At 39.0% G+C, this 27,758-nt stretch overlaps 1 protein-coding gene across 6 annotated transcripts in view; it reads right to left on the bottom strand.

Moving 5' to 3' along the window:
* The window catches only part of LARGE1 (LARGE xylosyl- and glucuronyltransferase 1), a 276,414-nt gene that overhangs the window by 124,266 nt on the left and 124,390 nt on the right, over window positions 1-27,758 (bottom strand). For all 6 annotated transcript variants that reach the window (XM_027715068.2, XM_027715069.2, XM_027715065.2 and 3 more), the window contains 2 exons: window positions 16,074-16,375; window positions 9,774-9,856 (listed from right to left, as the gene is read on the bottom strand). In XM_027715068.2, the coding sequence (XP_027570869.1) occupies window positions 9,774-9,856; window positions 16,074-16,375 (385 nt within the window). The remainder of the gene's footprint in view (window positions 1-9,773; window positions 9,857-16,073; window positions 16,376-27,758) is intronic.

Below are 27,758 nucleotides of genomic sequence, written 5' to 3'. Positions count from 1 at the left end.
TGGATTTTTCTATAGTAATGTGAACTTGGACATTACAAATACCTTGTTTAAACCCCTTAACCTCACTCCCTCTTTGAGGGACCATAAACAGTAAAATTTGATCTTAACTTCTGTGGTAGGAGTACAAAAACCTGTCAGTGGAAGTTAGTCATGAATTTGTAGTCTTCTGTGTTTATCCCTAGCTTAGCAACTTTTCCTGTTAGCAGAGAAGGACAGAGTTTGCAAAAGCCAGTAAGAAGATAGATGGTTTGTTTAGGCTTAAGCATTGGCTCAATCTTTCTTTGACCTCTAGGTTGGAATAGTGGTCTCTCATTTCTATGAAATTTATAAAACTAAATGGATGTACTTCTTAATTGATATTTTTCATCTAAAAAGATGTTTCAGATGTTGATTAAAGTGAAAGATGACTGCTGCTACTATATTCTTCAGTGTGAACAAGAAGTGAGGAAATCTATGTTAGTTCAGGCCAATGTACTTCCATTACACTTTTGGGCTTAACCCAAAAGATGAAGATTATTTTTTCTCCATTTCTTACAATAATGAACAATATGTGTCTTCCTTTTTAATGTTTCTCTTCTTTCTTTGATAAGTAATACTGCTTCCCAGTGAACAAAGTCCACAAGAAAATGTAAAAATACATATAATGCTTCATAGAATCATAACAGACCTCTCAGCAGAAACAGGAGATTGTTGTGAGAAGTAATGTATGGTTGGATTTTGCAGTGTTAGAAATGCTGCACCTAAGATCCAACCCAACACGCAGGGTTGCCAGTGAAGCTGCTGTATTGGCTTCAAGGACACTGTGTATCACATTATGAGCTTACAGGAAAAGCAGAAAAGGGGTGGGTAGAAGCCTTATATATGAGATAATCATGATGGAAGAATAAACCCACAGCTGATCTGCATTTAACAATATCCAAAACAATAAGTCACAACATGCTCTCCAAAAAGGCAAAGGTCTTTCAATCTCCAACTTGCCCTGGAGGGAGGAGGGGAGAGGGAAAGGCGCAAGCTGCCAGCTGCAGAGTGTCCCATTACCAAGCTAAAGGGATCACAGCAATTACATCTGCTTCACTAGCCCAGCAGGAGAGCAGAAGAGGACATCCTGGCTCATGCAGATTCCGCAGTAACCAGGCACCTTGCCAAGAAAAAAAATCGGGAAATAGCAGTGATCAGGAAATACATCTCATTAGCAGAGACAAGGCCAAGAGAAACAAAGTACAACACCAGTGGCCTTGCATACAGGCAAAGCAGTATCTCAAGACAAATAGATGTTGAATGTTAACATACGTATCCCACATAGGTCCCTCTGCTTAGCAAGGGCTGAGTCTGGATTCTGGTAGGACTATTTCCCAGCTGGTGTTCTTCAGTAACTTCTTTTCCTTTTTTTTTTCCCCAGGGTTATTTATCCATATATTGCAAAGTAGAATAAGAGGAGTAAAAAATCAGTTCAAACCAAGATAGCTCTGTTTTCCTTCAAACCCCCATTTAGTTAAATGGAATTGATATAAAATATCAAGATGAAACACGCTAGTTGAAAAGAAAAAATCTGACTCAAAGACACTCAGATGTTCAGTAGCAGTTTATACTTATCTGAATGACCCAGAGTGTATGAAACTTAAATGGGAACAAGTGGGTGACATTTTCTTTAGTTCGTCTCCTACTGGGAAAAAGAAAAAAGGAGTAGCTGAACTCCCACACAGAAATCTCTTTCAAGTTGTTAGCCTCGTGGTAAAGATTCAGCTGCAAGGAAAGTGTATGTCAGAGGCTAGGCAGAAGATTATCACTTACAAAAATATATCCCCAAAACAGTATAGTGACCTGATGACATCTACAACTAAATGTGCATCAGCCACAGAAAATTTTACTCCAGATGATCTTTTAGTTCTGTGAAATGTGAGGTTTAGCATGGTGCTAGAAGCCAACAGAGCACAGACTCAAAGCTGGAAGACCTTCTGAAGATAACAGTACTAGCATACACACAGATGACATCTTTTACCTCTTCTGGTGTCTGCAATATGCAAAGCCTAAAAGATATGGATTGCTTCAAAGGATTTATGAAACAAGTTTAAAAGCTTAAAGATTAACCAACATTGTAAAAGATACAGAAGATTCTGTAAGATGAAAAATCTTTCTCAAGAGATATGTGAAAGGGATGCCATAGTTATTTGCCAACATGATTGAATCACTGGCTCTAAGAATCATGGGTGATGATCAGGATATTGTGAGGGATTCCACTGAAAGCTGTACTTCATCAGACTTGCACATTTTGCCGTACCATTTGGTATCAGTGAAAGCTATCCCTTTCTTCAGACTGGTCTTCTTCCAGGACAGAGACATTTTGGGATATGAGCTTTACAAAACTGAATAGAAACTGTATTGCCCCTATGATCAGTTACAGGATAGGCATGTAGACAGCTATCCTTCACAGGCATTTAGCAGCTACAGTTAAAAAAGATTGGGTATGGCAGGGGGAGATACTCGAGTCTTCTGAGATAGGCTTGAGAGTACCTCACCTGTATAACAAGGAAGGGTGACACGGCCTTTGAAGTTCAGTGAGCAGCTGAAGACACAGAAGTTTGCTACTGGAAATTGAGTGGCATGCGACTGAAAAAATATGATGCTGTGGTTAAAGAAAAACTCAACTCCCTTCTGCTGGGAAGGCAGATCAAGTTATGAAAAGGATTTTAATTCTGTGGTTTCCTGCAAAAGCAGTGACAAATCTATGGTTAATGAGATGGCCCAACAGGTTCTTTCCAATACCCTGAGCCTAAAGACTCCAGTGCAACCCACTTGTTGGGTTGAAGGGAACCTGGAATCAAGTCTTGGGAGAAAGTGATGACCAGCATAAACCTCTTCTCTTACTCCAAATGGAAGGTGGTCTTTCTTCAACTTCTCCAACTAACTCAAAGCACACGTGTTTGGTTTGCTTATTTTTAACATATATACATCACTTTCCACTGGACACATCAAGAGAGCTAAAACAGCACACATGGTAGAGGCTAATTATATCTTGCACAGCTAGAAATCACTATACTGTAAATGGTGACAATACATGCAACTATGGAGTAATATGGGTCAATATATATGGTAATTGTGATAAACTCCTACAAAACTAATAGGTTTTTGAAAATTTCCAGTATTCATGTGAATTAGCATGTTTGGAAATCAAGGTTTCTAGTGTTCTGGGTGTCACAACAGGCAGCCCTTGAACTCTGAGCCCCAGGTCTTCCACTTTTCTCACTACAGAAACAGGTATTGAAATGTCCACAGAATTTCTCACAAGGTCCATAAATACTTAATCTCATTTACCTCAAAGATTTTGAATATATGAATTTTTACCAACTACAACTTTTCACAGTTTCTGCTTCATGGAAAATGATGATCCACTAATGCCTTAATGTGATAAAATGTAATTTCAAAATATGGGTATTTCCCATCAAGTGGAAACCCTAGGTTTTAAACACTCTATTTAGAAAACTGCAAATCTTCATATATTAAATTATTTCCACTTGTCTTAAGATCAGAACACTATCTGACAAAGTAAACCACGTGTAAACAGCACACATTTATTTTCCTAAATTACTTTCCTCAAAAGTGAATGAATAGAGATTCTGGCCAAGATTTTCAAGCATGGATGCTTAAATGTAGGCTCTTAGACTTAAATATAGGAGCTTGAATGAATGCTCTCATTTTCAGAATTGCTGAGGTCCTACAAAGTTAGTAAAATGAAAAGATGTCAGTAATTTTAAAAGTCAGGCCATGAATTAAGGATCCTACTCCAAGGCACCCATTCCTCTCTACTTTTTTTAGCATGATATCTTATTTTTGCATTTCAAAACTTATTCCTAATCAGAGTTATGATCTGCTTGCTCAAGCATTTGTGGCCCTTTCTTTTCAAATAGCCACAGCCACTGAGTTAAATACAAAAATCTACAATCAAAAAAGGGAGTAGGGAACCAAGACTCACTCTTCCCTTCTGTCTGATTCCATAGCTCAGTTGTTAGTAATTTGAAAAGCAGCTGCTTGGCTGCTTGGTTGCACAGTTCTCTCTGCAACAGAGGAATTTTATTTTCTAAGAATATAAAAAGGTCAGTAGCCCAGGGGGCTTATTTCCAAAACCTATACTTTATTAAGGGAAGCACAACAAGGTAATACCTTTTATATCTGTAACAAATGGTTACAAGAACTTCAAACAGAAATTATAAAAGACAGCTTGGGAAATTTTTTTTCCTAATGCCCATATGACAATCCCTCTCTCATACATGGAGAATTTTAATGTGAAAATCATTAAGATTTTTCATACCCCTTCACATCCAGCATTGATTAAAATGCTCCCCAAACTATTGGAGAGATCTTAAATATGCACTTGCTACATCACTTATGGATCTTCTTGTTTAAAGAAGTTCTCTGGGAAGTAAAAAGAGATTTCACGGGCAGATTTTTTTAAACATTGCTTTCTCCATTTTGCCTCTATTGTTAGGACAGCTAGAAAACACAAAAAGAAGTGTGCATATTGATGCATTAATATGGATCAGAGAAACCAGGTCATGCTTTATAGTTTTTGCCAGAAGAATCTCCCACAAAATAGACTGACATGTTAGAAAAGTTGGAAACAATGGCAGAGGTTTTAAATTCTCAAATTAATTCCATCAAGGCAAAGTGGTCTCCATGGAATATAGCCATTAGATGACATAAGCTTTAATTACCAGCCAGAGTTGACTTGTGACTCTTACTTGGAAATTACATGTTATCCATTTTATTTAATTTAGATTTCCACTTGGTTTGCCTTATTCTACTTGTTCTAAGAAAAAAAAAGTTCATTGTTCATACAGCAATTTGTAACATAGTATTACATTCTGATCTTAAAAATGTTTAGACATATGCTTAACTTCGAGGTTATAAACAGCCTTCTTAAAGGAAAGAGGCTACTTCATATTAAAAAGCTTTTGTCTAGTTGACTGGTTTTGTTTACATATCTTACAAAACCACCCCCTAGCCCCATTACTATGCCACTAGTGCTGTAGCATCGATGGAGGCACTGCTAAAGAAATAAGTGCACTGACTTCTCTGAAGAAGAGGGACTAAGATAGTAGGGAAAAAACAAACAAAAGGGCACAAAAAACCAAGCCAGTATTAGCTGGCACAAAAGAGAAGTTAATTTTTCACAGATTGTCAGGTTGACCCAACAGCCAGCAACATGTTGTAACTGCGTAATTTTGGTCTTTCTTTGTTCCCAAATGAAACATAGTGTTTAGCATGTCCTTGGAAAATAAAAGAGTGCATTAAAAACCATTTTACCTCTTACTCAAGTTAAGATTTACCTGAGCAGGGAAAGAAATGATCTTTGCAATATGAAACATAATTGTGGGCTGTTTCTGTGGCCCTCTAAGCTTTACAATTTTCAGAAATGGAGTAAAACACTGAAAGTCACCAATTAACTTGGATCAATAGTTGCAAAAGATTCAGGGATAGTTATCAGCCACAGGAAACTGCTTCAGTTTTTAAAAAGAAATGCAAGTGCCTTTTGCATACTACTATAAGCACTGTTTACAAAACTACTTGCATTTGATTTTGCCCATTTGACCCAATATATTTAGTTTTTAGTGTTTAGTCTTTTGGTTTGGGAAAACTAAAATTACGTTGTACTTAGCACGCAGTGGTACGAGCTTGGCTTGTGTTAAGCTGGCTCAGAGATAATTTTTTTTAGCCTGCAATGGATTTATAAAATCTGTCATAATTGGGAACTAGATGTGCAAGAAAGGAAAGCAGGAAAGTTGCAGACTAGGACTGAGTGCTCATTCTACAAGCCTCCCTCTGTGCAGTGTTGCCAATGCATATTTATCAGACTGCAAACCCTGCACTATCCCAGCTCAGCTGAGTCTCCTCCTGAGAACAAACTGTCAGTTATGTCAAACTGGGTGTTAAAAGCTGCTGGGATTTTGTGGCTGGAGCATACGTTTTCTAAAGACAAAACTGGAATCAAGCTGCTTAACCACTGGGAATGAAACGCATTTCTGAACTCTGGTGTCCTTATGTGGAATCAACCACACTACCCCTTTCCTCTCCTCTTCCCACTCTCTGGAACCTGAAGGCAGATATAGTTTCTCAAATGGTCTGAACAAGTAGCTTGCCTAACTCTCGTGATATATGCTATGACTACCATCAGAAACTTGCTTTTTTAGACCTGTGGGAAGCTGAAATGTTCAATATGCAGAATTTGCTGTACATTCATGCAAGAGAGAAGAGACAGCACACTCCATCTATAGAAACTCCTGTGGCTTTTATCCTTAATGACCCAGCACTCCTGCTGTTTTGTGTCTCTATCTAGCACTCTAGCTCAAAGTTGGGGGTCTAACAAATATGTTCATACACCCTGGGAGTAGAATGACATGGCCTCCTTTTCTCAGAGCTTTCCTGATAGCAAAGTAAGAATTTCGTACAGAAGTAGGGTCTCATTTTGTATCAAAATGCACTGCTAAAACATGCTTTAATTACTAAACAAGACGGAAATGCTAAAAACATCACATGACATCACATGAATTCCAGATAGATCCACTGAAATCTGTGCTCTTACAACAAACACCAAGTGAGGTGCAGGAGGACAGGTGAGGATATTAAGCCTGGTCTGAGGGGTCACTTGTTTAACCAGTAGATTGTATTCAGGATATATTCAAGGAAAAACAAAATCTCTTTGACAATGTTTGGAGGCATGTTTGTTCTGTTCTTGCAAAACTATATTTGAGATTGAATGTGGTGATCCTACAAATGCAGGACCAGTAGCCTAACTTTAGAGATTAGGATAGCAAACTTCCTGTTAAGCAAACTTCTCCATTGGAAACATACAGTACTTTCAAATGTCTGCTTTGCTTGGCTTATTGGACAATGCCAGCTAGGATGCACTCCCTGGTGCACATTTAGGGGTTAGAAGAAGAGACATCTCCATGCCTGTTTTCACTGATGACCTTAAGTCAGTAAACTTGCAGCTGACATCACGAAGCATTTACTATCTGCACCAACCACTTCCAACTCTCCTAACTCAATTCTCCTAATGCAGTAACCTGTCTCCATCTTTCATATGTACAATTAAATAGATCCTAGCAACTACAAGAAGCCTTCTTTCCAATCATCATCATTTCAGAAGTGCATACAAGTCTCCAAGATAACACTGTTTGCACATGGCAACCAACGCAAGGAAACTTGGTTCTAAATCAGTGTTCAGCTGAGTTTGTTGCTTCTTTGTTGTTTATTCTCCATCCTTTCTCACAACTGCCACTCCAAAGATAAAGATCCAAGAAAGAACTGCTACTGAAGCATGGCCATGTAGACATAGCATCAACTGATGCTTAAGAAGCCTGTGTTTTCTAGAAGATAAGAAGAATTGCCTGTAAGAAGCTCTGTCTCTTTTTTGAGAAAGTATTCTTTTTCCAGCAAACAATTTAATGCCTAGTGAGAAATGCTAGTTCTAGGCAGGAATGGACTTAGGTTTGTCTTTAAGTATGTCTTGAGCAAACAAGGGAGATAGGTTATCTTGAATGTAACTAACTGTCATGGCTGGGCTTCGCGAACGAAGATTTGGGAAGGCTCTATCCACATTTGCTACAGGCACGCTGGTGGCTTATGAGGCCAATACGTGACAGACATACCCGATTGCAAAAGGCACAGCAGAAAGACTCCTTAGATGGTGTATTCTGCAAGACACGGTTCTTTCTGCATTGCCTTTTCTCCTCGAGAGTGATCCTGCGTGTGTTCTCAAAGGAGACAGCTGCGTTATAGATGGTGTGTCTCCAGGCCTCCCGGTTGGAGGCCAGAGTAGACCAGTTATGATGATCAATGTGGCCGAGGCTGAGATGTTGTTTCAGGGAGTCCTTGTATCTTCTCTTCGGGGCTCCTCTCATGTGGCAGCCAGTGGCAAGTTCACCATAAAGCAAGATCTTAGAGAGGTAACTAACTGTACTAAAGCTTCATTAGCTACATTGGACTTTATCTTGATCACCTCTGCCGAGCTAGTCAAATCCTTTCAGATGAGTAGTAGTACTAGCCAGACAACAAATATGCTCTTGATAAGAGCAGAATCCAGACTTAAAAATACCAATGCTAATTCCCTTTCTTTTGGTTTCATATTTTAATTAATTATTTTTTAAAAATTTAATTATATAGCAGAATTTTTTATAAATTTGATAATTGCTCAGATGAGTTGCTTAAGTAAAAGAGGGACATTTTCTTTAAGTAACACAGAGAGAAGGAGTTTAAACCTTTGAGCTGTGAGATTCCTATTATCTACAGAACATTTGGAAACATACTGACTAAAGTCTTCCCAAAATGGATGCAAGTACTAGGAGAGAAAAACAAGCAGAAACTAACCACTGGGATAACTTGTGTCACCACAAAAATACGATTTTCCATGAAATCGCTTAGAAACAACAATCAAAATAGACAAAACCTCCCCACATCCCTGCAATATAAAGTCAGTTTACACTGAATAATTCAAACCTCTAATTGGAAATAGATATAGTTTTAAAATATAACAGAATTTTAACATTCAGAAAAATTCTCCACAGAAAACTACACAGATTTTTACTGTTGTTTTGCTTTTGTTATGTCTATTTTAGCACTGATTTTCTGCCTCTAGCCCTCATCTAACATGAATATGCTACTTCTCAAAAGACTTGCAAAGGCTATGTGTTGATAGTGGAAGTTGCTGTCATATTTTGGAGATTAAATGGTATTTACCAAGTCTTCTTCCGTATTGGATAAGGTGAGAATTTATATTATTTTACGAAACTTACCACAAATGGTATAAAACAGTGTACTAAAACCATTGTAAAGGAGTGATTACTAAGACTTCCAGCAGAAGACTGGAGGCAAATATAAGGAGCAAAATGTGGGGCTGGAATGCCCCACTCATACTAGCTGTAAGATATCAGCACATGGCATGAACAAGAGTCATCCCTCTGGCATAAAATTATCTTTCAAATAAAGCAGCATATTGAAACTACCTCCTGTTCATACTGTAAGCATATTTTATTAGTCTAGTTGTCCTGTTTGAGTCAAACAGTCTGATCACTTCCCTATTTTAATCCACTTTCTACAACATTACTGGAAAACATCTCTGAGAGACATTTCTAAACTGGACAAGGGATATACACAGTTTAATGGGAATTCTCTTTTTCTAGGGCTGTTGTCTATTAAGGGTTATTTTGTCTTCATTGTGCATTTATGTCCCTCAATTTTGGGATCTAACTGTGCTCCATGTGCTAAAACCAGGTTGCAAAACCTTCTGAGCGGCTGCAAGTAGCTGTTCTAAAGCCAGAATAACCAATCTGACTTTAATGAAATAGTATATACTGACTGTAATAACAGGCTTATTTCAAAAACAAATGTCTAAATTGGAAGCTGGGATAGTCAAGTAACCAATGTGAATTTATCATTTACACCTGTGCCATAAACCGACGCCAGAAATAGGCTAAATGAATACAATGCTGTTATAACTATTATTATTATGTTACAGCATTCAGGACTGTGCAGATGCTTTACAGTAAAGATAGATACTGTCTCTAAACACACAATGCAACAGGAGTAGCAGGTGGATCTCTGATCACTCTAATTCACTGTAGAAATCTTCACATAGGTGAATATTATTTGTGGTGATCACAAATTTCATGCTTCATTCCTTCCAAAGAAAAAGCAATCAGGGAAGGGAATCCAAATAAAAAGAGCTTACTTAGCCGTAATCAGATACACAATATACAAGAAAAGAAAACTACCTTTACCTGTGAAATAAGACAGACTTGACAAGTGTGACAACATCCCGACTGGCATTGTACCCTGCACAAACAATGGCAACGTGGATAGTCTGTGGGAGAAAAAGAACAAAAAGAACAAAAATGAAAGTCTGCTCCTGTGTTCTGTCATTTACTAAGGAGAGCACAAACATGACAGTGCTATTATTTAGTGCAGCGATTGTTAAAGATTTGAGTGGGTGTTTTGCAGCTGTTTGCAGCCCACTTGAGGCAGTTTGTTAAAAACATCTTAATCGATTTTAACACCATCATCATTCCAAAGTCATTACTACCCCTAAATTACATCATATGTTTGAACAGAATTGCATTTGTTAGCTAAGAGCATCTGTGTGTAAGTATGTACACGCCCTCCCCAAGTAAGCAGCACACACAATTCTGAGTATGCAAACGCAGACATTTTTAATCTTCTCAACTAAAGTTTAAAATTATGACCGATAATTAGAAGCAGATATGCTCTTAGAAATTTTGTACAATTTCTTCCTTATGCACAGCCACTAGGGACAGGGTGAGCAAGCTCTCGTGGATGAGCATGACTAGGACAATTTGCCAGGGCTGGATGCATCCCAGTGATACGATGGGACACAAGCTGTGAAGACGGGTAGCCACATCCTTGACTGTGACTACCAGTATGGGCTGCACTGGCAGTGTTAATATGATGTTAAATACAACCCCCACAAACACATTCTCTCCACCTCATGACACTGGTAAATTATCACTTATTCTGTGCCATCTTACCTCCCTTTTAGGATGAGGCAGAGGTTTCCTCATCTCTTCAGGAGGAAAGGGAAAATTGAAAAGGGGCTACGAATCATTATTATTTATGCAGTAAGTACTAATCTGAAAAATGTGTTACATTACTCTGCTCTGGTTTTAAAATCAGCCATTTTTATTCCCTAAGGACAAAAGAAAATTAACCCTAGTAACTTCTGACTCCAAGTTCTGTAATACTCAGTTTCTTAGTGATCACAGAAATGAAGGAGAGTTCACCACGCTGGCAGCACAAAGCTGCCATTGGGGACACAGCTGTGAAACTGCAGGGAAGCCTCATTTGGCTTCCATTTGAAGCTTGGTTAGCTGGTTTCTCACGCACACATCTCTCATTTTCCACAGAATGCTCACTATGCTGAGAACAAATGAGGAATTCTGTCTCTTCACACAGCCATAGGCTCCCAAAGCCTGGCTTATAACAGAAGCAGATTTACACAAGAGGTGGCATGTGTTGGGTAAATCTAAAGAGTCCACAGCCCCATCCAATAACATTACCTGGTATAGGGCACAATTTGAATCATAAAACTGCCTAGTGGCTGTGCCATTGTGGAACATCCACATGAACATTGCAGCTGCCTCCAGCCCTAGAGTGTGTTTCACAAGCTGTGGCACATTTAGGATCTGAGATTTTAAGAGGACTTGCATTAATAAGACAACTGTCTGTCCAGAGAGGCGTGAGAAAGAAAAGATATTGCAGTATATTTTGGCAACAGCTCTGTGAGGTACTGCCACTTTAAATTTATGTTAAAGTCAATGGGAGTTGAGCATGCTCAACACTTTGCAAAAACTGTGTTTCTCTCTTGTGATAAGAGGGGAGAACAGAGGCTGCTTATTAATGACTTTTATTGCAGTGGGAGTTTGTACTGTACTCATGAGCATGGGTTCCTATGGGTGTACTCATTCCTGATACTGCACACACTGCCTCCTCTCTGCCACCTGGTCCTTCTCAGGCTTTTGGAAGACCTAAGGTCCTTCCCTTCAATGCCAGTTAAAATCAAATTAATTGAGAATCATGCCTGCTTTAAACATTTCACCTGAAGACACTGGACCAACACAAACATTTTAGGGGGTTTGACAGAACAGCACTGTCATATCACTGTCAACATCATTTTATACTACCTCTACTTGCCAAAAACACTCTCCTTACAGCCTCTCTCTCCACCTTACAACTCCCCTAAAAATCAGTTTATTCTGTCAAGGACTTTCCCACATCTGTACTCCTTTTACTAAATCAGTTTGTTTCAGAATTGAAAGCATTCTTTCCTCACTGTCGTCTAGTAGTTGATGTTGCCTTGGATGCTGTTTCAGCCAGGGCACAGTACATGCTACTCTTCTGAATGTTCTTTTCCAGTTCAGAGACACAGGCATCCATGTACCTTCTGCTCAGCCTCTCTGCAGTGTTTGATATTATATATCACTTCTACTCCTGCCTGCAATCAGTTATACAAAAGAGCCATAATCCTCAAACAGAACAGAAATCTAGACCTTTTTTCCCAAGTTTCTGCCTGCAGCATGCTGCAAGACTCAGTCTGTTCCTTTCCTTTTCCTGATTCACTTTCCTCTCCTTCATTGTCTAACTGTTAAACAAAGTCAGTGGGAAAACAGATAAGCCAAAATGAAGTCATCAACCTGAACTGTCTGCAGATGCTTGTATCCTAAGGGAAAAAAAAATATGTCTAGTTTTCTCCACGTTTGTTCCAAACGCACATTTGGATAGCGAGCAGCTGGCTGTAGCCAAATTCTAGCAAGATAGGACAACAGTAGCTGGAAGAAGGAAGCACTTCAAAGAATTTGCATCCTCCTGAGTATACTACTGTAAGCATCAGCTCCCAGACTTCAAAAAAGTTCTCTCTCAAAGTCCTCTTTTCCATCTGCAGATGGCTAGAAGATTGTATCTCCCATCCCACCAGAACTGGCCACTGTGATTTACACAACCTCTGGACTCAATACTGCAGCCAACACCTAGGAGTGAAGCCACATAAGCAAAGAATGCTCCAACTGCCACAAAGTGCATCAGCCTGCCTGACTGGCTCAACATGGCCCATCAAACCTCTCACACCAAGGCTCTGCATGTTCCTTACTGATGACGACATTACATGATAATTCTAGATAATTCTAGTCACATTCTAGCTGGGATATTCAGAAGTCACTGTGGGTCTAAAGTGAGCTCCTTTGAAATGTTCATCCTCCTACAATGCCCACTTTAAAGTGAATGATAGACATGTTCACCACTTGTTTCAAGAAGTCTAGATTCAGGCCATTCACTGGAGATGGTTTTGGATAATGTAACTCACTGCAGCAACAGATGAAATGATGATACATCTTGCTTTCCAGACTCAATCAATTCTTACTCTGTTTATATATATAGATATGAGTAGGTAATCAAAACACTGTGGAAGTTCTTCACACAATTCTCCCCACAAGTTGAGGATCAGGGACACAAACAGAACTATTTTTAATTGTAAACAGTTTAGGGAGCACTCAGGTCCAAGTACTTAAGAAAGTACTTGGCACTTAAAGAAGTTAAGCTTTTTTAGGAAAGGGAGTTTAAGTCATACCAAGGTGCATGCTAACATAGTTTAGAAATCCTTCAGCCACTACAGACTAGGAAAGTCTGCTTCTGAATGCAGTATTTCATGTAAGGCTATTCTGGGATAACATTAATGGGAAGAAGATACCCAAAACCACATGAAGAACTGGGCCTTAGATCCCATATTGATGAGGAGTATATGATGCCTAGATAAACAGATGGTATTTTTTTCCTCCTTGGGCTACTTTTGGAATTATGAAATAATGAGTTTTACAAACTCTAATTAGTTCCTATAGTTAAAAATAATCTTTGGTAAAACATTTCATACTTCAATAACTTTCCAGTAGTGACAGCTAGGCCTTCCATAGTAGATATTTAATCCTTCATAAATAATTGTTGAATGTGATTAAAAGACATTAAAAGTATGTTACAAAATGCTTGTATTTGTAGCATATTTGTAAATATACTACAAAGAGTTTTCAGAAGTAGGTAACATCTGCTTTTCCTGTGTTACACTGTTTAAGTTGGTGAGGGCCTGGTTTTGGTGGCTGTGGAGCACTACACACTTAACCCTATTGAACAACACTGCTGAGAACAGTAACAATAAAAATTTGCCTGTAAAAATGCTTCAAATGTGAAGTATTTTGCTAATCCACTAAATGCTATACTACTAATTACCAATTTCCTAATATAAAATCACTTTTTAAAATATTTATAATTGCACACTTAATTCCAAGTACATGCCCCATAATGGGGGCACAAGCTGGAAAGATACTGTGATAACATAGTAAGAAAGAGGCATATAACTGTGTTAGCTTCTGTTGGCATTATGCTCTCCTTCTGAAGCCTGTTGTGTGTGCTGACATCTGTGTAAGGGTTACTTGTACTCTTATTTTCAAGGTTTGTTTTTAAATTGTCTACTACTGGGAAGGCATGACAAACTTCTGCTTCCTCCAGGGAGAAGTCCCTTGGTTGGGACTCTGATCTTTTCTTGCAGTGTAATGACAGTCCGTTTTACAATATCAGAAGAGCTCTCCTGTGATGCAACAGAGTAGGAAGCTGTGGCTGGAATGCAACAAACCCACAGCTATTTGATATAGATCACAATTATTATCATACAGATTATGCTTTATCAGAGATTTAATGTTCATTCATTGTAATTGCATTTTCAAATGTTTTAATCATCATTAAAGACCATCTCAAATTAGATTCTGAAATGTTATCTTTAGTAAATCTCTAAGAGCAGACTCAATGAAATGAGTCTTAGCTCTCTTAGTCTCCCACAGAGCCCCAGTCGTCTTCTCAAGAACCCTGGTTCTTTACTACCCAACTTGCTGACTCTTGCTGTGATATATTCCAGGGTCAGAAACTAAAAAAGATTTAGTTTGTACATCTGAAACACTGAAAACAGAGAGTGATTGGAGTCAAGAAACCCCTCACACAAACACAGAACAATATCATCTACAATAATAGGATAAATGATGAGACCCTTGGCAAATCTGATAATAAGGAAGTTTAATTTTAACTTCCATTGCTGTTACTGAATTACTGAGTGAATTCCCTGGGAAAAAGAGTAAAAAGCTATTTTGCTATCAAAATAGTGTGCAGTGAGATAGGGGGATGGCAAATAATGTCAGATTTTGTATTTTATATAACCATTGCCTCCAGCACAATGCTAAACCCCACTGAGCAAGTAAACTTATTGGCAAAACACATTATGAACTGCAAGGCCATTTAAACTATTCCTACTTTAAGCTGCTATTTTGTGTTCCAAATTGGTTGGTACATTGAACAACTGAACTGAGATTCAACTCATCACTCCTTGGCATAATAATAGGGGAGAAGTGAGGTTTGCTTATTGATGGCCTGAGCCTTCCCTGATTAAAAGAACTGCCAAAATGCTCTCAGTGAGGAAAATCCGACCCTCATTATCTGGAGGAGGGAAAATGAAAAACAAACCTCTCTTTTTCCCTCTCCTTACAATAATGTTGCTTCCTTTTTTCCACACTGAAGGACAAAGATAACCAACTGGGAAGCAGTAACTAATTCGTAAGCTGTATTTGATATTTTCCCATTGAATAGAATTTATCTCAAAAGATAATTAGGACTTCTTTTTCCTCTCCCATTAATTGTCTTTCAACTTTTATCTTTGAGTGGCAAAAAGCAAGATAAAAGGTGATAAGGTATTACCTTCTTTGTAGAAATAAATGGAGGAAGCTACTTTTGATACCTTCATCAGCTGAGATTGGCACAAGGCCTTTAAGCAAGACTTTCTGTTTGGTATCTATCCATATTTGGACCTGTCACCATTCAGACATCTGACAACTAAATATCTGGATGACATCCACAAAACTACTGGCATAAAATGGGGAAAACCAAACCAAAAAAAAGCCCACTCCAAAACCTTCTTAGGAGATCTCCTGTTTCCTGCAGCCAATCACACTGTGCACAGCTCATGCAAAGCAGGTGGTCCCACAGTAACACCCAGATACACTCCTGAAAGTGAGTCAAAAGCACAGGCTGGCTCCATAAGCCACAATTTAATTAATCGTAAACCCTGAACTGTTCCAGTACAGAGACACAAACAAAGGAATAAGGCTTTTCTAAGCACCGTGGAGCTTTCATTTAACTTAAAAATACATGGGGTCAGTTTGCCACAGGTCTTTATCAGCACAGCTTTACAGATTGGAACAAGGCTTTGATTTTTATACCAGGTTTGGGGACACAAGAATGAAAACGACAAAAAACTGTGATGAAATAATAACTCAGAAGATATTCCGATGATTAAATGTTTTAAAGTTTAAAAGAAAAAGAATAATTAAAAATTATCTAAAACGTTGCAGTCAGTAAATCTTTAAGAGGCTGGTTTCCGAGAATAAAGTTTCAGGGTGAAGGAGACGGAGATCTGGAGTGTCCTTAACGGATCATATCTATCAAGCTTTGTTTCTGGCAAGTTCCTTCTGTTTATTTACCTCGCACTTTTCCACTGCTGGTTGCTGCCCACACTCGGAGCTGTTCCCTGCCACAATGCCAGCCCGCAGGCTCTCGCTGTCACCTGTCCCCTCTTCCATGGAGTAGGTTTTGGAGTGATTGCCATGGTGGTGAGAGGGGCTGCGACTCTGTGCCAGGCTGAGCTGCTTGCGCAGCACGCGGTTCTCCTCCTCCACCTCCCGCATGCGGACTTCCAAGCTCTCGCGCTCCCGCTGGCTCGACGCTGTGTACCGAGGACTGTGGGGCTGGGATTCAAGTGGAGACAGTGACACTGGCTTCCCATCTGCAAGAGAAGGAAACAAACCCCTTCTGTCAGAATATACTTGAAGTTGTGTTTTCCTTTTATGCCGGCATCGTGAGGCAGGGATGCCACTTGTCACTTCAAGGCAATGCTTAAGTGAGTGGTAAACTTGGACAAATGCTAAAGTTCTATGAGCTACAGGTCCTACTAATTTTAAAACCACAGTAAAAGATAAGAATGTGTTTCATTTGTTCTGCATAGGGCTGCCTGCCAATCTCTAGTCTGGGAAGACACTCAAGAACATGAGGATTTAATTCAAAGACAATTAATATACAGTTAAATATATTTTAGAAATGTATGCAAGATGAAATAATTTTCCTACTCCCCATTTCCTCCACAGTCAAATGACAGCATTTTGGCAACCATTTTCTGCCAAACAGCAGCCCCAGCTGATTCACATGTGAGGAGCAGATGGGTTTTATTCAGCAACATTGTATTATGTGCTTGTTGAGAAATAAGAGGTTCAGAAGGACAAAAATGTTGAATACACATGTGGGTCAAATTCTGGAAGAAATTTTGGCTGAAAAAGACACAAGGGAATTTTGAAAAAAGTAAAATGGTTCAATTCAACACCTTCAATTAAAAAGCTGTAATCCAGAAATATGAAATTGGTGTTTTCTTTATTCAAATAAGCATTAAAAATGAGCTAAAGTATAATAAAGAGAAGGTATCTGAAACTAGGGTCCATAAATAAAGCAATACATTCTACCATCACTTCTCAGTACATTTTTGCTACCAAATTTCAAAAGAGCAAATAGGGATGCAGCTGATGTGTTCTCATATAACTTTAATAAAGATATAACTACCTACACAGAGAGTACAAATGTTTGAAAACGTGTAGAAAACCCTCACGCTAAATCACTGTTCAGAAATGTTCAATTGAAATAAAATTGAAACAAAAGACAATGAGAGTTATCCACAGTGTCATAATTAGCAAGATGTTCCTTTTCAGTGAAGATATGTGAGTATCTTATAATAAGGTATTTCTCTGACACAACTTTCTACTTGCACATATTAAATAATAGAATAGTGGAACTGTTAAGGTTGGAAAAGCTTTCTAAGAATATTGAATCCAACTGTCAACCCAGCATCATGTGCCACATCCACATGTTTTTTGAATGCTTCCAGGGACTGTGATTTCACCACTTCCCTGGACTGCCTATTCCAACACCTGACCACCTTTTCCACTAAGTCATTTTTCCAAGTATCCAATCTAAATCTCCCATGGCACAACTTAAGCCATTTCATTTCATCCTGTCACTTGTTACTTGTGAGAAAAGACTGACCCCCACCTGGCTACAACCTCCTTTTAGGTTGTTATAGAGAACAATAAGGTCCCCCCTGAGCCTCCATTTCTCCATCCTAAACAACTCCAGTTCTCTCAGCTGCTCCTCCTAGGACTTGTGCTCTAGACCCTTCACCAGCTCTGTTGCCCCCCTCTGGACTTGCTCCAATACCTCAGTGCCCAGAAATGAACACAGGATTCAAGGTGTGGCCTCACCAGGGCCGAGTACAGGGGAGTGTTTGCTATTTAATGATTTTTCCAATGCAGAGTCTCTTTGGTTTTATCAAGTGAACACCAGCTTGAGCGGTTTACAAGATGGAAATCATGCAGTTATTGTTTAGAAGTTCCTCCTAACAAGTACATTTCTCACCTGCCAACTCCAAACTATCTCCCTGCTATAAAGACCTACTCGTTGCTTGTTCTCTTCTATTATTTCACATTTACATGAACAGTGAGCAGTCCTCTAAACCGAGTTCATGAAAAGAAAAACGGCTATAGAAATCAAAATCTCAATTCTAATTTACATTGCAGAGTTATACAGGTATACATGCTTCCTCTTATGTATATAAATCACTATCCTGGTTTTTATACATAATTTGGATAGAATATCTTGCATTTTCTAGCAGACAGTCTCCTGCAAAATTTTTCTAATTTATTATTTTTACCATTAGTAAAGTTTATGGATAAATCTGAGCTTGAAAAGTGTCTCAAGACAGATTCTGAAGTTTGACCACTGTTTTTGAAATTTGAATGCTCCAGCAAATAATTATTAAAAATTAAATGAGAGATTTGAAAAGCCTGAAAATAATAGGTGCAACAAGAGAGAAATGTCAACACAAAGGACAGAGCCATGCTAGAATTAGACATGCAATAGAATACTGAGTTATCTTTCTCCATCCAGCTTGGAAGGCATGGAACTGAAGTTGGAAGACTGAAACTCATTTGGGTGTGATTACATTGCATTCCTATTAGTGGACAGCAAGAGCGTATTGTGTAGACACTCTCAGATAAAAACACCACCTCTACTCACCCATACAACAACTAATGTGTTATCATCAGATACACTATTATAATGCAAATGTAGCCAAAGACTTCACTGGCAATCATAACTCCCCCTCAGTGAATATCCAGAGTGACACAGATGTTCCTTATCGCTTCCTATCCTTGCCACTGAATTCTGCTTCCTTCTCAAATAATTACCAGAGAAGGTAGCAAGGTATGGCAGTAAATCTCAGGACGACATTCATCAAGTTTTCAAAGCATGGAAAAAATTTAAATGTCTCTTTAGCTATTATATGGACATAAATCAATAGGTCATAAATGTTACTTTGCCAAAATTAAAACTTTATAAGTTTTCTGTCTTTTAAAAAGGATACCATTTTGTACATCTGAACAACTGCAGGTATATTCATCAGGAAAGCTGAACTGTTTCTACACAATATTTAGAAGAAACAGCATAGTCTGAGAAAGGAACTGAAAGAAAGTATCACCTCACTACCTCAGACTGGAAGTTGCAGCAATTAATGAGACCAGCACAGTGTTTATGCAGCCTTAGCTTTAAATGCCAGCAAACTCCAGTACTGTTTTCTCAGTAGTAAATATTTCTGCCAGTATGTAAAAGGCAGTAAGGAAATCCTGTCAGGAATTGAACAACTAGCTAACTTCTTGATTTGAAATATACAACTAGTTGAAATGTATTGATTTGTTATAGAAATTATCCATGTTAGAAGGTGCTAAATCCAAGATATTTTCTGGAACGATCACTTCAGGCTTTATACAGTTGGACAAGTAATGTTTTGTTAGTAACACTGTTCACTATTCTCACGTGTATCTTGATGTATTTGGCATATTCATACATCCCAATTCTGTGCTGCAAATAATAATGTGATAGTTCCAGGACCCATCTGAAAGAATATTATAAAACCAAAGGTAAACAGAGTTTGATCTTAAGACTCAGAAATACAATTTTTTTTTTCCTCATAAATTCTGAGACCATGTAACTCAAAATTTTTGCACATCTGAGGCTGGCAAGGCTGGGGGCAAGGTACTATTTGATTTAGTTCTCTTACCATACTGGACATGTGAAGATATTTTTACTTCAGTGAATATACAGACAGGGTAAAATGCCTCTTGGGAGCTATTGTCTAGTAGGCGAACAGCAACACATGCTACCCTGGTTTTCTTCCTACCAGTTTCCAAGGTAATGCAAGGATTGTTGTGTTTCATCCCATCTTTGAAGAAGGAGTAAGTGGGCTAATGTTAGGGACCACTCATATTTGATGGACTCTGGTAGAAGAGTTAAACTGATTACACTGTACTTGAATTTTATAGTTTATAGTAACTGGCAGACTGTTCTGAGCTGATGTCTAGACACTTTTTATCTCATCTAAATCAAAATAAAATAAAATAGCACAACACATAATGAGGTCTGTGCAACTTTGGGACTAAAGATTTCCCATGGAACACTATAAGGAACATTGCTCTGCTCTGAAGCAAGTAGTTCACTTCTGAATGGTGTAATAAATAATAATAAAGCTACTATTACTATTAGGGTTACTGCTCTATTTTTGGACCTTGGCAGTTTCAGATTTTTTTTCTGTGTCAAGCCTTTTACTTCAGACTTTTTGTGCTAATACAACTGTACCTAAAAAGACCTAAAAAATTCCACTGTCCACAGAACAAAACACAAACACAAACCTGAACAATTATTTCATGGTTGACAGCAATCAGTAACTTATCATCACACTAGGTTCAACAATTCAGAAAACTTGACAATATGTAAATTATGAATTATATGGATTATTGAATGCTTCTGTATATAAGGAGTCACCTGCATTTCAGGCAACAGATTGCATTAATACCTACTTAAGCAGTGTGTCTTAGGACACTGGATGAATTAAAGCCTCCAGAAAGCAATCCAGCATAGTTTATTTGAAAGGATAGGAACTGAAGCAATGGAATTTTCTTTCTTGCATACAAAACCTAAAGGATAAGCATTATAAGCAAGTTCCTTGTTTTCTAGTTATCAAACTGGAGAGGTGATAGTCCTGAAAAGGACCCACTGGCATTGGAAGCTTGCTGGGGAAAAAAGCCATAGAGAAAACAGAGCTTATCCAAAGGTTAACTGGATAAGGAGGAAAGAAGCAGAGCGTAGGAAAGAAAAATTTGCTCTGATTCAGAGGATAAGAATAGTGCAGAAGAAGGAATCCTGAGTTTCTCACATGAATCTGAACTAAAATGCTTACAATTGTGCTAGGAAATATTTGAGGCACGTAGATTTATGTAGCATACTTTGGGTGGGTTTTTTTTAAATTTTTTACATTTCTTATGCTATCAAGCCAAACTACTTGTTTTTTTTGCCATCTTTACAAGGTCTAGAGGTTTCTCTGTGTTTTAGCTATTATTCATCCCCTGCTTAATAGCGTGTAATGCCTTTATAATGAATTAAGTCATGGCAATGAACTCTAGGCTGCCTCTTAGACAAGAGGAAGTTATGCTGCCCACAGACTGTTTCAGTCTGTCTGACTAGAGATACAAGAAAATGCCATTCCTTCATTTCACATTTGTTCACATTTGAGAATTCACATTATCTGTGCACTCTTTGAGGACTAGCAGTGTAACAATTTTAACCAAAAGTCAGTATTTTACAGAAAGAAGTGAGGTAGCAGGCAACCACTCTCATGATTTCCCCCCGTTAAGGCCATGAGCCTGGTGTAAGCAGATAAATTATCCCTTTTATTTTGGAGATCTAGCTCAGCTTTAATCATCTAACACCTTGCACTTCTGCTCAGCTGGATGCTCTGGTAGGTAGTGGCTATACTGGTAGCTATGAATGAAGTCTTCTGCTAACAGTTTGATACTTTTAGATATATGGCTCCACGAGTAGGTGCTAAGGCATCCCAAAGTCCCTATTCTCACACTCACCAAGACATTATTTTCTCCAACAACTTTTTGTGAAACACTGCAGTGTAATCTCAGCCAGAAGTAGAAAACCTTGCCCAAACAACCATCTTAACAGTGGAATACAGTCGAAGAAATTTACTTCAGGTCTGTGAACATGGAACTTCTTCATTCTAACACGACATAAGGTAATTATTTGCTTATTCTTTTCAAGTGTCAGAGGTAGAAAGTTATAACAGTGAAAGAACATTGAAGACTGATGTTCACTAGACAGAGACAGCACAAAAATAAAAGCCAAGCCTTTCCATGCAGCCCAAACAAGTTTCCTCAGCTCTGACAGAAAAGCTGCTCTCATCAGTATCAAGCACAAACCCTTCTCATATATGTACAACATATGTGTTAAATTACATGTTATTTGGTAAGGAGAGACTGTTTTCACAGGACATGCCAATCAACTACCAGCCTTGGACTTAGGCAATAGTAATTGTACTTAGGAACTTCAGCATGCCCTTTAAGTACTAAATTTGCCTTCACTTCCACTGCTGTTAATGGTACTTAAGAACACATTAACATGTTTTATTGAACCCAAACCTGAACCATTCAATTCCACTGTAGGACAGCCTTACTTAAAGAATCACATTATTGCCTGCTGCTCATATGCAGAGATAACCTTCTCACTGTCCTTTCCTTGAACAAAATAGCCCTCTACAATCAGCGGATTCAGAAATTAAACCAATCATACACAAAAAACCTACAACCACAGAACACCAGGACTGCAAAATGCATCGGGTTTGTGTGGTCAGCTTTTGGCAGCGGAGGGGCTCCAGGGGTGTCTTCTGTGTGAGGCTGCTGTAAGCTTTCCCCTTGGGCTAGAGAGCCAATGCCAGATGGCTCCAAGACGGATTCTGGCCAAGGCTGAGCCCATCAGCAATGGTGGACACTTCTGGGATAACAGAATAAAGAAGGGGAAAGAAGTTACTACATAGCAGCCATTGTAGCCAGAGAGGAGAGGGGTGAGAATACACGAGAGGAACAATTTTGCAGGCACCCAGGTCAGTGGAGAAGGAAGGGGAGGAGGTGCTCCAGGCAGCAGAGCTGAGATTTCCCTACAGCCTATGGTGAAGAACATGGTGAGGCAGCTGTGCCCCTGCAGCCCATGGGGCACCATGGTGGAGTAGAGCTCCCCTTGCAGCCCCTGGAGGACTTTACACCACAGCAGGTGTTTGCCCAAGGGAGGTTGTGACCCGGAGGGGAAGCCCACACTGGAGTCGGTTTCCTGGCAGGATTTGTGATCCCTGTGTAGGGGTCCCACAGTGGAGCAGTCTCTTCCTGAAGGACTGCACCCCATAGGAGGGACACATGCTGGAGCAATCTGTGAAGAACTGTAGCCATGGAGAAGCTTGTGGAGGACAGTCTCCTGTGGGAGGGACACCATGCTGGAGCAGGGGAAGAATGAGAGGAAGAAGGAGCTGCAGAGGCAACGTATGATAAACTGACCAGAACCCCCATTCTCCATCCCCCTGCACCATTATGAAGGAGAAGGGAGAGAAAATTGGGAGTGAAGTTCAGTTGGGAAGAAGTGAGGGGTGGGAAATACAGTGTTTTTTCTGGATTTGGTTTTATTTCCCATAAGCCTACTCTATGATTTGATTTGTAATAAATTAAATTAATTTTCCTGAGTCTGTTTTGCCTGTGACAGTAATTGGTGAATGACCTCCTTCTGTTCTTGTCTTGACCCATGAGCTTTTCATTATATTTTCTCTCCCCTGTGCAGCTGAGGAGGGAAAATGATAGAGCAGCTTTAGCAGGCACTTGATGTCCAGCCAGGGTCAACTGGCCACTGAAGTCTAACACTTAGAAGTTTAGAAATGTGAGAATGATGATCTCCTGTTCAATCTTTGCTGTCATTCCCTTATGCCTGATGACAGGATCATTAATTGCACGATCACCACTTTATTTCCAAAGAATATTGGCATCACTCTGTGCAGTGGATGGATGGTGCTCACAGCTATCCAGCAGATTGTTTCAGCTCATCACTCTGCTTATGACCACACATACATACCCTGCAATGAAAACAAGACTTATTTATTCCCTCACTGGCCTATGATGTTCATAGCTGTAATACTTCAATACAGCACAGGGATGACTGACTTATTTTTTGAAATTATTTAAGGGAAAGGTGGTACTATCAGTCCCTCTTTACAGTCAGACAAAGAAGTTTTGGAGTCATTAACACTCACAGAATATACCAGTTTTGGATGTACAATTGAGATGGTTCTGATACAGTTTTTCAAGAAATAATCACCTTTTCTTCCACTACATTTGTTCAGAGGACAGACGTCATTATCTGCATATGCAACAGTAATGCAAGAGCTTGAAAGTTGGAAACCCAGAAAATGTGATGAAAAGTAGTTAGCAGTCACTTGCAATAGCTTTGTTTTATGAACATCATGTAATGAACTCAGTAGTAGAGACAGAAACAATTTTTCAGGGCAAATTCGACTTTATAAACTACAAAGTTGTCCATTTTCTTTGTACACTCCCCTGCCTTGTTCATGACATGATTTCTAGTCTCTTGAATTAAGTAAATGGAGTGGTTCAAGAACCACTCTCATTGAATTGCTGCATTTGCTCTTCACACAAAATAAGGAAGGGGTTGTGTCTCAGAAAGGGTCATCACACTGCATAGCTGCAGAGAGCTGTTTATGTGTTGGTTGAGTGAATACAATACTTCTAATAGGGATAATAAGGATGGTAAGCAGTGAAACACTCTAGGTAAAGAGAAAGCATGTAGCAACAGAACGCAGGAAGAAACAGGGAAAGAAAATCTAAACATATATCTTTCTTGAATTTGGATGTGGCTCTTCTTAATAGCTTGCTTTTCCAAAAGAAATATTATCTCATTAGCCAGTTATGAATGTTAGCTTATTAGCATACTTAAAACAAGAGCCCGTAAGTCTTAAATTATTTGCTCATTTCCTTGTCTCGAATACAATGACTTTTTTGTTGTTCTTTTTTTTCATTCTTCCTTTCCCTGTTTTGCATTGCCTTGGCAATATATATGCCTCTCCAAGAAAAGGACTAAAAATAACATTTCTCTCCTTTCCACTGGGAGTGGAGATGTAAGAAAATAATATCTTATCAGTAAGCACTGAGGGAAAATAAGATTTTATCAGGGACTTGGCTTGACGAAGATAACATGTTATCAAGAGGGGAACTTGGCAAAGATAACACGTTATCAATATCAGGAGTAAAGCTTGGGGAAAATAATGTCTTAATACCTATTAGATTCTAAATAAGCCATCTGTGCTCTTGACGAATTGTTATTTTCTCCAAGTCCCATTCCTGTAAAAGATGTTGATTTTTTGGCAAACCACTTCTTTAGCAGTTGGGAAGCGGGGGAGAATGAGGAGAAAAGGAAGCTCCTTCTCCACAAAGCTAGAGGGATATTCTCTTTCTTTTCAAAAGCTTTGCATGCAGGTGAAGATTGCCAATGTGACAGCTTGGAAGACTCACATGTTTAGATACTGAGTGGGTATTGCAGGGAAAACTCCTACAATGCTTGGAAAGTACACTGCAGAGAATCCTGTAACAGGAGAAGAGGGTCAATGTCCCTTCTGTCCTTTGACCACACTACACAGGCTCTGAGGTTTTGCCCATAGGTTTTTTGGCAAAAACACTTATCTACAGAAGCGAGGACTAGCCATCACTTAGCAATGACTTTTTGCCATTAACAACCTCATCACAATTAGCAGTATTCACTTGGGGCACAAATAAATGACCCCTTTTAGATCGGCTGCAGACATAATCACCATTCAGTTAGAGGTTACCATTCTCACAGCTTAAGCTGACCCAAAGGGTCACACAATGCTTCTTATCTCCTGCAGTGCAAAGCATCCATTGCCTCTGCCCTGAAACATTCCCCTCTACCACCTCCACTAAGGGGGTAGAGACAAACCACTGTCTAGTGGGTGCCTGTGCCCTGAAGCTGAAACCTGCAACTCAATTATAAATCTTCACAGTTTCAATCTGGATGAATTTAAATAAATTGTGGCACCTCCTGGAAAATAAGAAATCCAATTCATAGTAGGATGGACTACTAACTGCCTTAAATGGCAGAATGTGGGTGAATGCCACTGGTTATTCACAGGAATGGGCAAGCAGGGAATAATTAGAAGGGAAGCTATGGAGGGCCTGTAGGAGTGTGATGTGAATAATAAAGCACACTTAGGAAAAGGCATATGAATGATATCTGCAGGGTAAGTATTTGTAGCCAGCTGAATTTCCCTGGTGTACAGTAGGAGTGGGAGGGAAAACAATGGGATTTGTTAATTTAAACATTTCCTATGAAGAAGCAGCACCTCTTTTTTTTTTTTTTCATTAACCATTTGGACACCTTACACCCAGATATTTCTCTCTGTTTAGATGTGAGTTTTGTGTTAGGATAACTTCTGAGGCCCTGATATAGCAGAATACATAATCAGCAGCAGGCAGCCATTACAGCTCTCTAAGGTAAAGCATGTGCCCAAATGTGTCCCTGCAGCTGTACACAGTACTGTGACTATCATTCATGTCAGTGGGATGTAAAAGACTAGAACTATTCTGTGCTGGCTCCCGCTCAGTAATAAAATGTGGAAGAGATAGGAAGGTAAAAAGTCTAAAACACAGCATTTTACAGTGATTTTTTAAAAGTACAGAAAGTACAAGAAGTAAATATCTATAAGCTTAGAAAAGATTATAAAAATACCTCCAGGTTTCTACAATTGCCACAGTAACCACAAGCAAGAGACAAGCATGCTCAATCAAAGCCTAGTAGTAGTTAATTCAGAGTCTGTTGCTGATGATTAGCCTCAGCTGCTCATCAATAGAGACTCCAGCTGATAATTATTAAGTTAAACTTCTGAGCAGTATTTGCATATGTAAAGCACGCTTTCCCTGCTGAAGCAACAATGGATGCTATAATGCATTTCCTGATTGTACAGCTCTTGGATTTGGGGAACCTGGGCAAGAGAGTCTGCTTTGCATATCCTTCCTTAGCCTCATCAGACCAACCATTCAGAAGATATGCACTTGCACATACTGACATCTACAAGCTACAGCAAAAAACATTCTTAACCCTGCATAAGAGGAAAAATGCAACCATTCATTTTAACCAGAATATCTCTAATAGGAATAATATAAGACACACTTTTGCATATTCCTCTAAGTATTTACCTAAGCTTCCTTACAACCTAAAAACTGAGCAACAACTAGTCCGTGACAAGGCAGCCCGGTCACCTTAAAAAACCTGCAGAAATTCTAGTGGACAGATTTGGTCCATCAGTTCCTAGTGACCTCCAGATCTGGAGGAAAATTGAATATCATTATGTGATTCTTGGTTTAGCTTTTTCTCATCTCACTTTCTCCAGATCAGATTTTCATTTCCTGAATGCTATTCTTGGTCATCAGTAATAGCCATGCCTCCTTGGTTAACTGTAGGGTCAAGAACACAGGTAAACACACACAATGTATACGTTTATCTATTAAGTTTTCCACGTTTCCTTAATTACATGACAGACAAGGCACGCTCAGATCTGCTTAATACCCAAGGAGTTCAGAGGCACAGTCGCTTTAGGGATAAGGGAACATGAGAAAGAATTGGGAAGATCTTTATGTAATCCGTAACACAACTACCTGCCTCCTTGTACCTATCATATCACTTTGGTTTAAGAGTCCATCATAGGCTTAGTATTAATGGACCTGAATTTTTTTTTATCAGACAGCAAAAAATAGTAAAGCAAAAGATCTATTCATTCAATCATTATAAAAAAAGTAAAGCAAAAATAAAGCAAAAGTATGGCTTTAGTTAAACATGGGAGACAGGTTAAAAGAGGAAGGTCTAAGGGAATGCCTTAGGTCAGCCTCCATGAAAGCCAGCATTTGGGCTCTTAAAGGAGAGTTTAAAATTTAGCTATGGCAAAATTTATGCGCGTTGCTGGAAGTCACCTGGTAGCACTGTTACACAGAATCTCAAAAGTTGATTTTCAACACATCTACAGAAATGCTGCAGTATTAGTTCAGGCTGGTTGCTGATGCTGAAACCTGCTCAAAAGCTTGTTATATCCCTTAATCTCCCTTGGCACAGAGATGCCATCAGAGAACCATGCACTGGTATTTTGACTGAGGCTGCTGGAAAAGGAG

The sequence above is a fragment of the Pipra filicauda genome, unplaced genomic scaffold (assembly GCF_003945595.2).
Source record: "Pipra filicauda isolate LSUMZ 115617 unplaced genomic scaffold, ASM394559v2 scaffold201_size1378038_pilon, whole genome shotgun sequence".
In the NCBI taxonomy this organism is placed as follows: domain Eukaryota; kingdom Metazoa; phylum Chordata; class Aves; order Passeriformes; family Pipridae; genus Pipra; species Pipra filicauda.
This window is presented reverse-complemented; position numbering and strand designations above follow the sequence as displayed.